Source organism: Coturnix japonica, chromosome 4, assembly GCF_001577835.2.
Source record: "Coturnix japonica isolate 7356 chromosome 4, Coturnix japonica 2.1, whole genome shotgun sequence".
NCBI classification, from domain to species: Eukaryota; Metazoa; Chordata; class Aves; order Galliformes; family Phasianidae; genus Coturnix; species Coturnix japonica.
This window is the reverse complement of record NC_029519.1, coordinates 81,501,369-81,514,733: the sequence shown is the minus strand read 5'-3', so window position 1 is coordinate 81,514,733 and position 13,365 is coordinate 81,501,369. Positions and strand designations below refer to the sequence as shown.

The window sequence follows — 13,365 nt, the reverse complement described above, 5'->3', positions numbered from 1 at the left end:
ACACACTGGAATTCTCTGGAATGGGAACTACCCATCTCTGCACAAAGACGCTTTAATCCCTCTGACATCAAGAGACTCCCATTTTCCACAAAGCTCTTCAGCATTTTAATCCCTCTTGGAGCATTCACTGTGAGCTAATCCATTTAATTCAATTACACTTGCCTAACAACCTGCTTTTCAAGAAATCTGTAGGGCCAATGATATTCCTTACAATGAGTTCTTTACCAAGAGAGTGGTGGGTGAGGTGCTGGAACAGATGCACAGAGAGGCTGTGGATGCCCCATCCATCCCTGGAGGTGTTCAAGGCCAGGTTGGATGGGGCCTTTGTCAGCCTGGGCTGGTATTAAGTGTGGATGTTGGTGGCCATTCCTAAAGCAGGGAGGCTGGAGCTTCATGATCCTTGAGGTCCCTTCCAACCCCAGCCATTCTATGGTTCTATGGTATCTACAGTAGCGTAGTGCTGGGGCTGAGGTTCCATCCAAAGACTCCACCAGGTCTCCCAGTAGGAACCCGACGTTACTGCTTTACAGAGCTGGCAAAGAAACACCCTAATAACAGAAGCAAGAGACAAAACCCCCATTGACTGAACTGAAACGTGCAGGATTCAACGCTCAGGAGCTCTTTCCAGCCCCATTTCTGACCATGGGGTACCAGACCCTTCCCACCCCGCTCGCCTACGTTTAAAACTTGCAGACTTCAAAATTACAATTCACTTTTCTTTTTTATTTTTTCTTTTAAAGACCAAAACAAACAGCAGCCTGTACCTCCCCCCCCCCAAAAAAAAAGTGCAATTAGAAAGTCAGCATTCCTCCAACTTCTCGTTAGTAAAAGTTTTATAACCTTCCAACATGTGGCACTCCGGCACAAGACCTGGCAGAGGGAAAAAATGCCCTCGTCTGCCTTTCATAAATACAGCAGAGTTTCAGCGTTGGCAAAGATAGCCTGGTTCCTATTACTAGCATTTTTTTCCATTTTAAATTTACTAGTTAATTTTACAGAAACAAATAAAGGGACCTGCATATTATAAATCTATTAAGGATTAAAAAAAAAACCTTAACTCTTGGAAAAGAAAAAAAAAAACACAAGAAAAATCTCACACCTTCCCTCCAGCCCCTTCCAATTTTGATTTATATAGCTTTAAATTACAAAAAAAAAAGAGCCTTTCCACTGAGCTGGGAGGTCCTCCTGGTCCCCTCCTAGTGAGTGGCACACGTGTGGCCCCACTGGTCTGACCCTACTGACTCCCCAGTCCTGTAGGTAACTCCACCTGCTGTTGACTAATGGGGTAAACTGGGGAGTGCCTCCTTCTCCAGCCCTGAAATGAGGTCGGTGTGGAAGCTGCAGGACAAAATTCAGCAGGGTTCAACCAACCTGTGGTTCCAGCTGGAGTTAATAGGGGTGCTCCTGCCTTTTGCAAGGGGTGCAGATAGGTAGCAAGACACAGCTTGCAGCCCTTAGATCAAAGGAAAAGTCACTGGAAGTCAACACAACCAATCATTCAGTTGCATTGTGGCATTTGGTAATGCAAAAAGACCATATGAGGCTGTTCACCCGATAAATGGGGATGGCTTGTGCTGGGGCAGAGCAGATCCATCCATGCTACAGCTCAGCTGATGGGTGACATTCTCCTCCTGGAATCACAGGAGCTGCTGGGAACCCAGTCTGTACACAGGGCTGAGCTCCTCCGTCTGGTGGTCACCCCTAAAGCTCTACAGGTGAAGGGAAGCGTGCCCTATAGAGCCGCTGTTTCCCAGATGTGGGGTTTGCAGGATGGGTGCATGCAGGCCACGGTGACACAGCTCAGTCCCTGCAGCCCCACACCGTGCCACCCGTCAGCCTGATCCAGGATTTTACATGGATTTTGTATGCATATGCTGATCTTGTTTTGCAGAATGCATTTATGACAAGATCAGCGTATGCATTAATGTGCTAACAGTTCAGCTTCAAAGACGCCTTCCAAAAGGAAGAAGTAACCGCAAAGTTATTGGTTAGGGCTTTGTGCAGAGGAAAGTGAAGCACTGGAGCTCAACTAAGTCATGCCCAGTCATTTAAATTTAATTTCTTACTGGGAGAAGAGAGGAGAACACTTATCCTAGCTCCTGGGTATTGTTACAGACATATTTGTTCCCTTCTAACAGAGCAGCTCTCAGATTCATCTCGGAACCACAGAGCTGGAATTGTTTTATGCAAACAGGGGACAGCTGAGAAGGGAAAATAACAAGAGGATAACTATAGACAACCCCCCAAAAATCAGTTACCACAGTTCTCTTATCCCCTTCTCACCATGCACAGCACAGATGGATGCAACTGCACTGCTCAGAGTGGATGCAAGGAAAAATGGAGTGGAACCCTGCTGTGAATACAAGGAAAAATCACACCCCAAAAAAAGCTTTGCTATTAATATCTATATACCCTCACATCCTCCAATGATCCACAGTGGAGAACACAACTCTGCAGCCAACCACTGCATGACCAGGTGGCATGACCAAACATTTTGGAGAGCCAAAACCGTACCTGTTGATATTGATACCTAAGAAGGTTGGATGTCAGGGGGAAGTTCTTTACTATCAGAGTGGTGAGGTGCTGGAACAGCTGCCCAGAGAGGCTGTGGATGCCCCATCCATCCCTGAAGGTGTTTGAGGCCACGCTGGATGGAACTCTGGGCAGCCTGGACTGGTATTAAATGGGGAGGTTGGTGGCCTTGCCTGCAGCAGCAAGGCTGGGTCTTCATGATCCTTGAGGTCCCTTCCAACATGGGCCATTCTATGATTCTATGACTATGTTGACTTGTTGGTTCCAGCAATCATCCACTAAAATGGTCCGTAAGTTCACTATTCAGTATACATGACACAAACCCAAAGAACCCCAAACCATCCTCTTTTCAACCTAGCATGAACAGGCACAGACAACGTTAGAAGCAAAGAGGACTGCTGCAAATAATCAGAAAACCTTCAAGGATTTGGAGCCTCCTCACCCTAGAAATAAATACCAAGCTCCTTTTTTTCCCTTTCCAAGCAAAGTGGAAAAGAAAGATCCTCCCATCTCCCAAATGCTTAATGCTGTTGTTCTTAAAACACTTTGGAGATACTTCAATAGAAACAGAAATATTAAATAGAATTTCCTTCTGAGCCTGGCAGGTCACGTCAAGGCCAGAGCCATTACTGGATTGGAGGCTCAGGCCACAGAACGTCTTGTTCCCATGATGGGCATCTGGGCCTGCAGAAGCACATCACAAACCTCCATCATCTGCACACACCTCCTCCCTTCAACCTTGACCTACTTTATGAGCTATGCTACAGATTCTGTGCATTTGCAGAACTGTAGTGCGATCTAGTTGTCACTGCATGATGCACCATCACCATCCACCAAGCCAAAGAAACAAGAGCAAAAGTAGAATCTTGCATCTGGGGAGGAATAACCCCATGCAAAGGTTGGGGGGTGAGCTGCTGGAGAGGAGCTCTATAGAGAAGGACCTAGGGGTCCTGTTGGACAACAGGCTGGACATGATCTTGCAGTGTGCCCTGATGGCCAAAAAGGCCAATGGGATTCTGGGGTGCACTATAAAGAGCGTGGCCAGAAGGACAAGGGAGGTGATCCTCCCCCTCTGCCCTGCCCTGGTGAGGCCACATTTAGATACTGTGCCCAGTTCTGGGCTACCCAGTTCCAAAAGGACAGGGATCTCCTATAAGGAGTCCAGCAGAGGGACAACAAGATGATGAAGGGCCTGGAGCATCTCCTGTATGAGGAAGGGCTGAGTTACCTGGATCTGTTCCGCCTAGGGAGGAGAAGACTGAGAGGGAATCTAATACATATTTATAAGTATTTAAAGGATGGGAGGCAAAAGGATGAGGCCAGGCTCTTCTCTATGGTGCACAGCAATAGGACAAGGAGCAATGCCCTAAAATTGAACACAGGACGTTCTGTACTAGCATGCAGAAGAATTTCTATATGATCCAGGCGATGGAGCACTGGAATAGGTTGCCCAGAGAGGTGCTGGAGTCTCTGTCTATGAAGATATTCAAGACCCAGCTGAACACTGACTTCAGCGACCTATTATAGGGTACTGCTTTATAGGGGGGTTGGACTCAATGATCTCTTCAAGTCCATTCTCATCCCTGTGATTCTGCAAAGAGCTGACAGCACGCCTTGCTTTTCAAAGCAGGCTGACATGTCTGACACCAACGAAGCAGCACAGCCTGCTTTGCTCTGGGAGACTCTGAAAAGCAAAAACGTGCTCCTCATTTCTTGCTCGGTAGAAGCACGCTCCAAAGATTTGCCTCAACTTTGCAGAACTACTGCAATTAGTTATAAATGATTAAGTGAAAGACTCAGGCTCAGTCCAAGTCCCAGAGGAGGCAGACACTGACTTCACTCGTCGCTCCACTAATTGAGGTCCTGCTCAGCCCAGAGCCAACTCCGTGTGCAGCTAGTAAAACGTCTGATTCCTTTCCTTTTTCCAGCCATGCTTTAAAAACACGCAATAAAAGTTAGCATCACGCTGCAGAAATACGCCTCGAAAGCCTGGCTGATGCTTTTGTCCTTAGGCTGAAACACGGACGTTGGGCAGCCCTTCAAGTATACTTATTTACACGGAATAGAAACTTTCCACGTCCACCTTGTAAAGCAGGCTGGGTTCTCATCTTGCTTCTAGGGAGGAAAGAAAGGGAACAGTAGAAGATGGTTCATTTAATCTTCAGGAGGGCGAGGAAAGGCAAAGGAAATAATTCATGCTATTCTGCAGGAGGCTTCAAACACTTCCTCATGTTGCAGGGCTCAAAAAACCAAGCGGTCATTCACAGGATCCAGGCTGGAAATGGTAGGTTTGATCTTCCCCAGTTCAGATTCAAACCATTCCTACTTGTGAGCGTTCCTTACCAGCAAAGTGAGGAATTCACAATTCAGGGTAAAACATCATCACAGAATCATCGTGGTTGGAAAAGACTTCCAAGACCACCTAGTCCAACCACCAACCCATCCCCACCACTGCCAACTCAACCATGTCCCTAACAGCCACATCTCCACGTTTATTGAACACCTCCAGGGACAGTGACTCCACCGCCTCCATAATTAAATAAGGAAGAAAAGCATCCATGGCTTCCAATAAATCAGAACTTTCCCAGGTATTCACCTACATTAAAAAAGACTGGAAAAATGCAAACATTTATTCAGCGGATGGGGATGAAGGGGAGGAAGAAAAGAACTAAGCCTGTCTGCTCACATTCAGGATAATGCATCTTTTCTATAGCCAAAAATGACATTCAACAGCACAGGATTTTCCTTTACACCCTGTTCTTACAATTACGTGTGAGATAATAAAACCTTCAAGCTGTGCTGTTGAGGTTTTACCCTTCCCAAGAACAGCATGTTTGGTTGCAGGAACCCACTGTATAGACCCCAGAGACAGACTGATGTCAGAAAGAGAAGAGCTTTCTCAGAACTACAACAAAGAAACTTTTACCTAAAGCACTTCAAAGTTCTTCCCCATGATTATTGTTGGGGTTGAAGGCAGTCACCCAAACTTGCTTTGGGAAAGGGTTTCCCATGCCAGGATCCCACAAAGCAGAGTCAGAATTCACAGCCTGCCTCACAGAGGATGCCCTCAATATAGACGTGATCAACAAGTCCACGCAATTAACTCAATAACTATCACAGGGACACCCACAGCTCCATCATGTGCTCAGAGCCCTGTCCAGCCTGACCTTGGTGTCTCCATGGGGCACTCACCACCTCTCAGGGCAACTTCTGTCAGTGCCTCAGCACGCTTAGCATCAAGAACTTTGTCCACGTATCCTGGCTAAACCTCCTCTCTTCCAGTCTGAAACCACTTCCCCCTTGCAATATCACAACAGATTTTCTAAAGAGCCTGTCCCCTTCTTTCTCATGCCTGGTGCCTGTTGGGTAGGGTTGGTGACCCAAAACCAGCCCATGACTATGGGAAGGTTGTCCATAAACCCCCGCAAACAGAGAGCTGCGAGATGGAGCTGGCCATGCTCCTAATTGGGGAGAGAAAGTTCTATTCCAGCTTGCTAAATTCGAAACAGAAGGAAAGCGAGAGTCCTTGTGCTTATGAAGTGCTACTGTGGGAAGTTATCAATAAACCCTCCCCAAGAGGAGAGGCTGCAGCCCCATTTAGTGTGCATTGAGCTGAGCGGGGACGATGCCAGGGCCAAAGGAAGAAAGTTGTGTGGCAAACTAATGGAAATTCTGAGTGGTCTATGTGAACCCACACATCACACATCAATGGATAGTGTGTAGGAAAGAGGGGGAAAAAAAGAAGAAAAACAAGAAGAAAACTCAACCATGAGTGGTAGCTGTAGTTCAGGAAGACAAGCAGACCACCTGAACAAGCTCTGTGTTCTCCAAGGAGAGGAAGGAGAAGCGTCTCCATCCAGTGGGAGGGACTGAGGTGCTGAGCTGAGGAAATGAGGCAATGTCTGAGCGCGACGAGGGAACTGAAAGCTGGAAAGAGTCTGGGAAAGCCCTGAGCAGAGCTGTGTAAGGGAACAGCTTACCATGGGGATCCATCCATGCTCCCTATCACTCCAGTAGGCTCATCCAGAGGGAAGAGCTGAGCATCATCCAGTTACCCCAGCTGCGAATCCCAGCATGAAGATGGCCAATGTAATACATCAGTAGTGACTGGAATACCCTCTTCTGGAGAAACGGCGTTGTGGCTCTTTGAAAAAGTAGCAATTTATGAGGGAAAGAGGGTCAACATGGCCTGAGTACAAGGAAATTTCCATACTGGTATTTGCCCAAGTGTGGGTAAAGTAGGGAAACAAGTTCCACAAATGTGGACTCTACAAGGCAGCATCCTCTGCTGAACCCGAGCTGTGAGTGACTTTGGTAAACAAGTTGCATGGATCTGGATTAGGAACAGATCCTGAAGCAGGAGGAACGCCGTGGGGGGCTGGTATATCTGGTCCACGACCAAAGCCATTCCCATGCCCCAAGCCAACCTTTCATGGGATGGCCGATGAAGCAACTCTCAATTTGCTGCCATAAACAAAGCCTACTTTCCCACAATCCTGAAGCCACCATATCTGGGACCAATCTGCTTCTCTATAGCAACATAAAGAACTCTTTTCATTCCTCCCTCCTCCAGCAAAGGTGACAACAGCCATTCACAATGTCCAACCCTACTAACTAAGAGTCCTAGGACCCACATCTTTCAAGCTCAGCTCTGCTGCTCTAGCACAAAGTCACAAAAACAACTGGCTGCAATGGTAACCCCAGACCCAGAGAAGCTCTGACTCATGTACCAGCTCTGCAGGTCTTCTGGAAAAAGTTACCAAAGATAAAACAATCTTTGCATCCTCAGATTTAAAAAGGGACTTCTGGGCTATGTCTGCCTTAGAAGGGAGTGTAAATCTGCATGTATCCCTGAAGGCTCTCAGTACCAAAGGGTTCCTATTGGGCTTTAACAATGCTACTGCCCTTCCTCATGAAACAATGACAAGCTCTAGTTCTCTTGATGGATGCTTATCCTCTACAGAAGTCAACAACAAAAATGTGAAATGGTTATAGAGCATCAGGATGGTCTCAGAAGATTGCTTAGTCTCCTCAGCAAGACATGATTAAGAATTCAGCAATGAGACATGAAGATGTGGTGAAAGAGATCCCAATCTCGTCAGAGAAGCCAACTCAGGTTCCTCCCAAGGCCTTTAAGCAAAACAGATCTCTGTTCTTCTCTAGGGCAGAGATTTAATTCCTAATTTTGTCAGGCCTGCCCAGTATAAAGGCTTCAGAGGAAAAACAATAAAGGGAACATAGGCTGAAAAGGGAAAGAAGTTAAGGCAGAGCCTGAGAACTCACCAAACTTGCTCACAAACTGCAGAACACCATTCATCTTCTGAACGAGCCACCAAGAAGGGCATTTCGGTGGCTCTGACACAGCAGTCAGCCTGTGGGAGGTCTGCTGGAAATCTGCAGCGCCCACGACTTACAGGGCCAGGGAAGATAACACTGCCCAGCAGGAGCTGCAAAGAAAAGCAATTGTCCTCCCAGCACAGAGCACAGATGCAAAACTCCTTTCATGCATCTATTGCCAGAGGCTATTGCCTGGCTAAAGCAATGGGTGCCAGTAATACTTCAGTAGTTCAGACCCTGTACTTCACCCAAGGGATAAAAAGACTCCAGGAAGACCACAGGAATTCCTACAGACCTCCCGGCCACCAGCAAGGATGAGTGGTAGGAGATAGGGGATGTTAAGCACAGCATATTGGGGAAGATCCCCAAACTTTCCTATCACAAAGAGAGCCTGGTCCTCACCAGAAAGCTAAAACTGATCACAGTGGACCATCACCCACTTACAGGGTAATAGATATTAATAATTACAGGCATTTACACTTGAGCAGAGACCTATACGTGACACACTGCATCCAGCTGAGGGCTCTGAGCAAGGAGTTTTGCCATCCACGTCCCTCAAGAAACATGAAAATATATTGACATCAAATAGAAATTTCACATCCTTATCTGCCGACACTGCATCTGCTCAGCACCACAGCTGAGTGCCCAGGAGCCCCAGGAGACCAGCAGAAAGAGGCTGGGAGAAGAATGATGTCAGACACAGGGGGAAATGATGAGCTTTTGCTGATGTCTGCCCCAAGTTCAGCCCTTATGAGCACTAAACACAGCCTGGTTATTCAGGACGGCCTGTTCCTAGGAGTAAGAAAAATACAGATATGTTAGGGTATATTTACGTTATTGTCATCTGGAAGGGACCAATGTCATAGCAATGCAGTAAGTTAGAGAAGCATCATACAGTAAGTTTCTTAATCCAAAGTAAGCAGAGCTCCTTAGCATGGCCAAAATACCCTCTTTTCCCAACTGCAAACACCCTATTAAAGGAACTCTGGCTTCAGTTGAACTCAGCATCTGTCTGCAAAGGAAAGAGGAACAGTCAGCTTCACAGCTGCCACGAAGGTTTTATGGTTACTCGCTCCTGTTAAGCAAAGCAGCAAAAGCACTTTTGTGTTCTGAGAAAATAAACTGCTAAGAGGTACGAGCAGCTCCAAGAGACCCCAAATGTTGGCCCTGCATCAGCAATAAACCTGGCAAACCAACACTCAGCCCCACGGTCAGCGCAGGGCAGTGGACTGGGACTACTAACACCATCACAGGGTGAACTTCACAGCACAGCCTTCAATCCTACTATCCTAAGTCACTACTGCACTACACCATTGAGGTTGGACATGACCTCTCAGACCCCCAAGCCCAACCCCAACCCATCCCACCACACCTACTTGACCACGTCCCTCAGTGCCACATCTCCATGGTTCTGAAACAGCTCCAGGGATGGCAACCCCAACTTAGTGGCCCATTCCAGGGCCTGATCACTCTTTCTGATAACAAATGCTTCCCAATATCCAACTTGTTGCAACGTGAGGTCATTCTTTCTATCAAAACAGCAAATAAATCTTGCACCAAGTAGAAAGTAGGCACTGAAAAAGGACCAAAATGGCAATACTATGGCTGTTGCAAGGCTGAAACTGTGCCTTGATGTCCAGCAATCAGGCATTTTGGTGCCTCACAGCTATTAAATGAGTTTCTGGTATCTCTGCAACACACACAGCTCTCAACTCATACAAAATAAATGCAAACAAACACGCTTGAGAGGGATTTGAGGAGAGCTGGCAACAAAAAGAAGCTTCAGTGATAAGGATTCCTTGCTCAGACCTCCAGAAGCACTCTAACACGGCAATCTCCAGTAGGTTCTAATTATGTCGTAATTAAGAGCTATATGCTCGTGCCTTTCTTCTCATTTACCAGATCGCTTCTTTAAATCGAGAGCCGAGCCGAGATTTGAAGACAAAACCCGTTTTGAAAAAAAACTCATTAAAAATAGAAACAGCTTCGCAGCAAAGGTTTGGAAAATTCTCGGAGTCGATTGTTTATTGAGACTCCAACTGATCTTAATGAAAAATATGGTTACCATTTGAAAAAAAAAAAAGCACTTTTATGTTTTGCGTAAGGAAAGTCCCTACAATGCAACCTCCAGGGCACTTCTCAACAAAAAATCTCCAATGGTCGCGAGGCTCTCTGGCCAAAAGCCCTCCTCGAAACCCAAAAGATGTGGGTTGCAAACTATTTCAAGTATCCACAACAAGTGAAACTGGATGTAGAAAAATATGTTCTCAACATTTACTTCTGTTTACGATGAAACTGGAAACAGATGACCCCTCACAACACATTGTGTGAACGGGTAATTAACCAGCTGCAGCTGGAACCCGACTGCTGATCATTTACATTTGCGGCGCTGATCGTTCCAATCCAACTCAAGAAGGTCACTGGAGGGGTAACATGGGACGTCCCTCCCATCAGAGCTTCTCAGCACATCCCATGCTGAGTGCTTCATCCAAACCAAGAGTTACCCACCATGAAGGTTCCAGAAAGACACTCGGTGTGGGATGTCAACCCCAGGCTGTGCTGCTGGAAGAGGCTCTTGGGAGCCCCACTTGACTTTCTGCCATGGGCTACTATTGGACATGGTCCTCTGTACCACTCACCCCATCACAACAGATTCTACCTCAGCAGAGCATCATAGAATCACAGAATGGCTGGGGTTGGAAGGGACCTCAAGGATCATCAAGCTCCAACCCCTCTGCCAGAAGCAGGGTCACCAACCTCTACATATAATACCAGACCAGGCTGCCCAGGGCTCCATCCAACCCAGCCTTGAGCACCTCCAGGGACAGAGCAACCACAGCCTCTCTGTGTCACCATGCAGACATTCATAAGTAACCAAAAAGATATCAAAATTAGGAATAAAACACATGAGCCCCACCAACTGTACACATATACACGTGTATATACAGACATATGTACACTTTTTAAATGGGCTGGCTTCACCAATCTGTAAACAATTACCAGCCGAATCAGTTGGGAAAAAAGAACGTAATCAGAACAACATGAAGACTAATTGAAAATTGTTCAAGAACATTTTAAGTGGATGCTCAAAAAGCCACAGTGGAAAAAGGCGGCCGTGCTAGTTAAAAGGCAACCAGGTCGGACGGAAGTCAGGAAAGCTATAAACACAACAATGTGACAAATGGAATAAGCAGGAAAAAAAAGACTGAAGCCAGCAGACAAGAATCTGGTGTTAAGATGCATAGTTAAGTGATAAGGGAAGCAAGAGACACATGAAGAAATCAACAAGTCAGTTGGAATTTAGTGTCATAGAATGGCTTAGGTTGGAATGGGCCTTAAAGATCATCGTGCTCCAATCCTCCTGCCATGGGTAAGGATGCCAGCCACCATCAGGTTGCCCTGGGCCCTATCCAGCCCAGACTCAAATGCCTACAGTACTGAAAATCCTGCCGTAACTTCTACCAACAGATCAAGTTTGGTTCTAGTGCCCGAATTCAAGTAGGGAAGAACTGGTCAAGCCTCATGTTATAGCAGATGACCAGATTGGAAAGTCTGGAGTTTTTCCATTGGGGAAACTTGATTGATTTCTTCTACGGCAGCACTAATTAACAGGCTGTAAGTGCTGAGCCAATGGATTCCCATTTGTAGGTTAGTGCCACAGAATCCAAGTCAGTATTTCAAAGACAGCCCGAGGAAGGCTAGAAATTAGGTTACATGTTATTATCAAAGAGTTATCGAAAGGACAGACGTATCAAGTACAAAGTACCTTAATATTTGGAGAGAGCAGAAGATTGAAGAATATCCTGGCAATTATTTTCCACTGATTGTATCTGCAATCCTTAGGAAATGAAGGGAACAAACATTAAAAGGGAGGAAACAACAACAAAGCACAGAAGTCGGAGTGAGCAGACAGGAAACCAAAAGCCCTGAAGAGTGGAAGAGGCACCGAAACCATCCAGGGGCACCAAATCAAAGCATTCACACAACTCAAGGCTATGAACATGAGCGGGAAATGGCATCTTCAGGCAACAAACCTCAAAGGATTAAACAGGAGGACATACTCAGGAGAGACGTAGGATCTGGGAGAGTAAAGAAAGGTGAAATATCCCAAAAGAACAGCAATAGCTGAGGAATGTGTAGCCTTGTGCTCTGCAAAGTCACCGAGAGGAGAGCACAGCACAACGGGAAGGGAAAACTAATAGCATTACACCTTGGCTTGTTTCTCTGCCTTGAAACAAACGTACTTGGAGAGGACCAGCACCCACTGGGCACTGCCTGGGTTTTTTTTGGTCAACCTTTCAGATTTCCTGAACACTTAAATATAAAATGCAATCTGTATGAAAAGCTTCTTTCAAATGAGAATTGAAATTGATGTCCTTAAAGCTCACTGCAGTCTCAACTAGCATCCAACAATGAAGCCTAGAGGCTGGTAAAACAAACTGTATGTAAGCAGTAAGAAGGAGAAGGGCACCGAGATCAACTCTTAACCTTTCTTATACCACTGGATATCAAACAACGGTAACATCTCAACAGGAAGAACTATACGTCCCAGGCAAAGAAACACTTTCCCAGTAACCCGAACTGCTCCCCACTGCCCCAAGGTCAGTCCTCGTCCATGAGTCAGAACCTGATTCATTTTCCCGTAACACAGCGAGTTCAACAATCCAAGAATTTCCAAAGTTTCATCAAAATCCATAAACACGTTTTATTCCATCCAGCAGAACATTGAACTTGGCGGGACCGAGTACCACAGCGGTGGCCTCAAGTCAAGAAAAATCCTCTTCTCAAGAGTCAAAACATCTTCCAGGAGTTAAGCTAGGTAAGTCTGGAAACTGGGCACCTCTTCTAAATACAAACATTCTCCTTTGTCATAAACAAAATAGCAGTTAAAAGCTTGTAATTACTACATGCTTGCGTTAACAGCGTGTTTAAACCAGGTCAGCCCATTAGATGAGTGAAGTTATCTGGATGGGACAAAGAGGTACAGCCAGGCAAGGATTAATAACCTGCCCCGGCCACACAGCGAGCGTTATCGGAGTGAGATCAGAACACCAAAGTCCTTGGCTCCTCGAGCTGAGCTCAACTTATTTTTCCTTTAAACTCTTCCTTTTTTTTTTATTTAATTTGATCTTTGCCACAAAAAGGAAAACACAAGGCATGAATCTATTATTCCTACCGATATCCCAGCAATCCCATAGTCCGACACCTTGAAAAACACAGACAAGGAGTCGTCTGCTAATTAGTGCCTACTTCAAGGTCAGCAGTTGTGGTTGAACTGGAGCAGAGAGCTTTCAGAAGTCATTGTGATGTTCCAGGTTTCCCCAGGATGATGCAACGTCCACCACAAAGCCTGACGGTTCCAGAAGCTCACTACCTCACAAAGATGATCAGAGGGATGCAGCACCTCCCCTACAAAGGCAGGCTGAGGGAGCTGGGCTTGTTCAGTCTGGAGAAGAGAAGGCTGTGGGGTGACCTCATTGCAGCCTTCCAGTACCT

The 13,365-nt window shown here is 46.2% G+C and overlaps 1 protein-coding gene across 12 annotated transcripts in view; it reads right to left on the bottom strand.

The window, feature by feature from the left end:
• EXOC6B (exocyst complex component 6B) overlaps positions 1-13,365 on the bottom strand; it is a 221,083-nt gene that overhangs the window by 141,473 nt on the left and 66,245 nt on the right. For 8 of the 12 annotated variants that reach the window (XM_032444058.1, XM_015862999.2, XM_032444053.1 and 5 more), the window contains one exon: positions 11,636-11,707. The exons of the other annotated variants lie outside the window; for them this stretch is intronic. In XM_032444058.1, the coding sequence (XP_032299949.1) occupies positions 11,636-11,707 (72 nt within the window). The remainder of the gene's footprint in view (positions 1-11,635; positions 11,708-13,365) is intronic. 12 annotated transcript variants of the gene reach the window in all.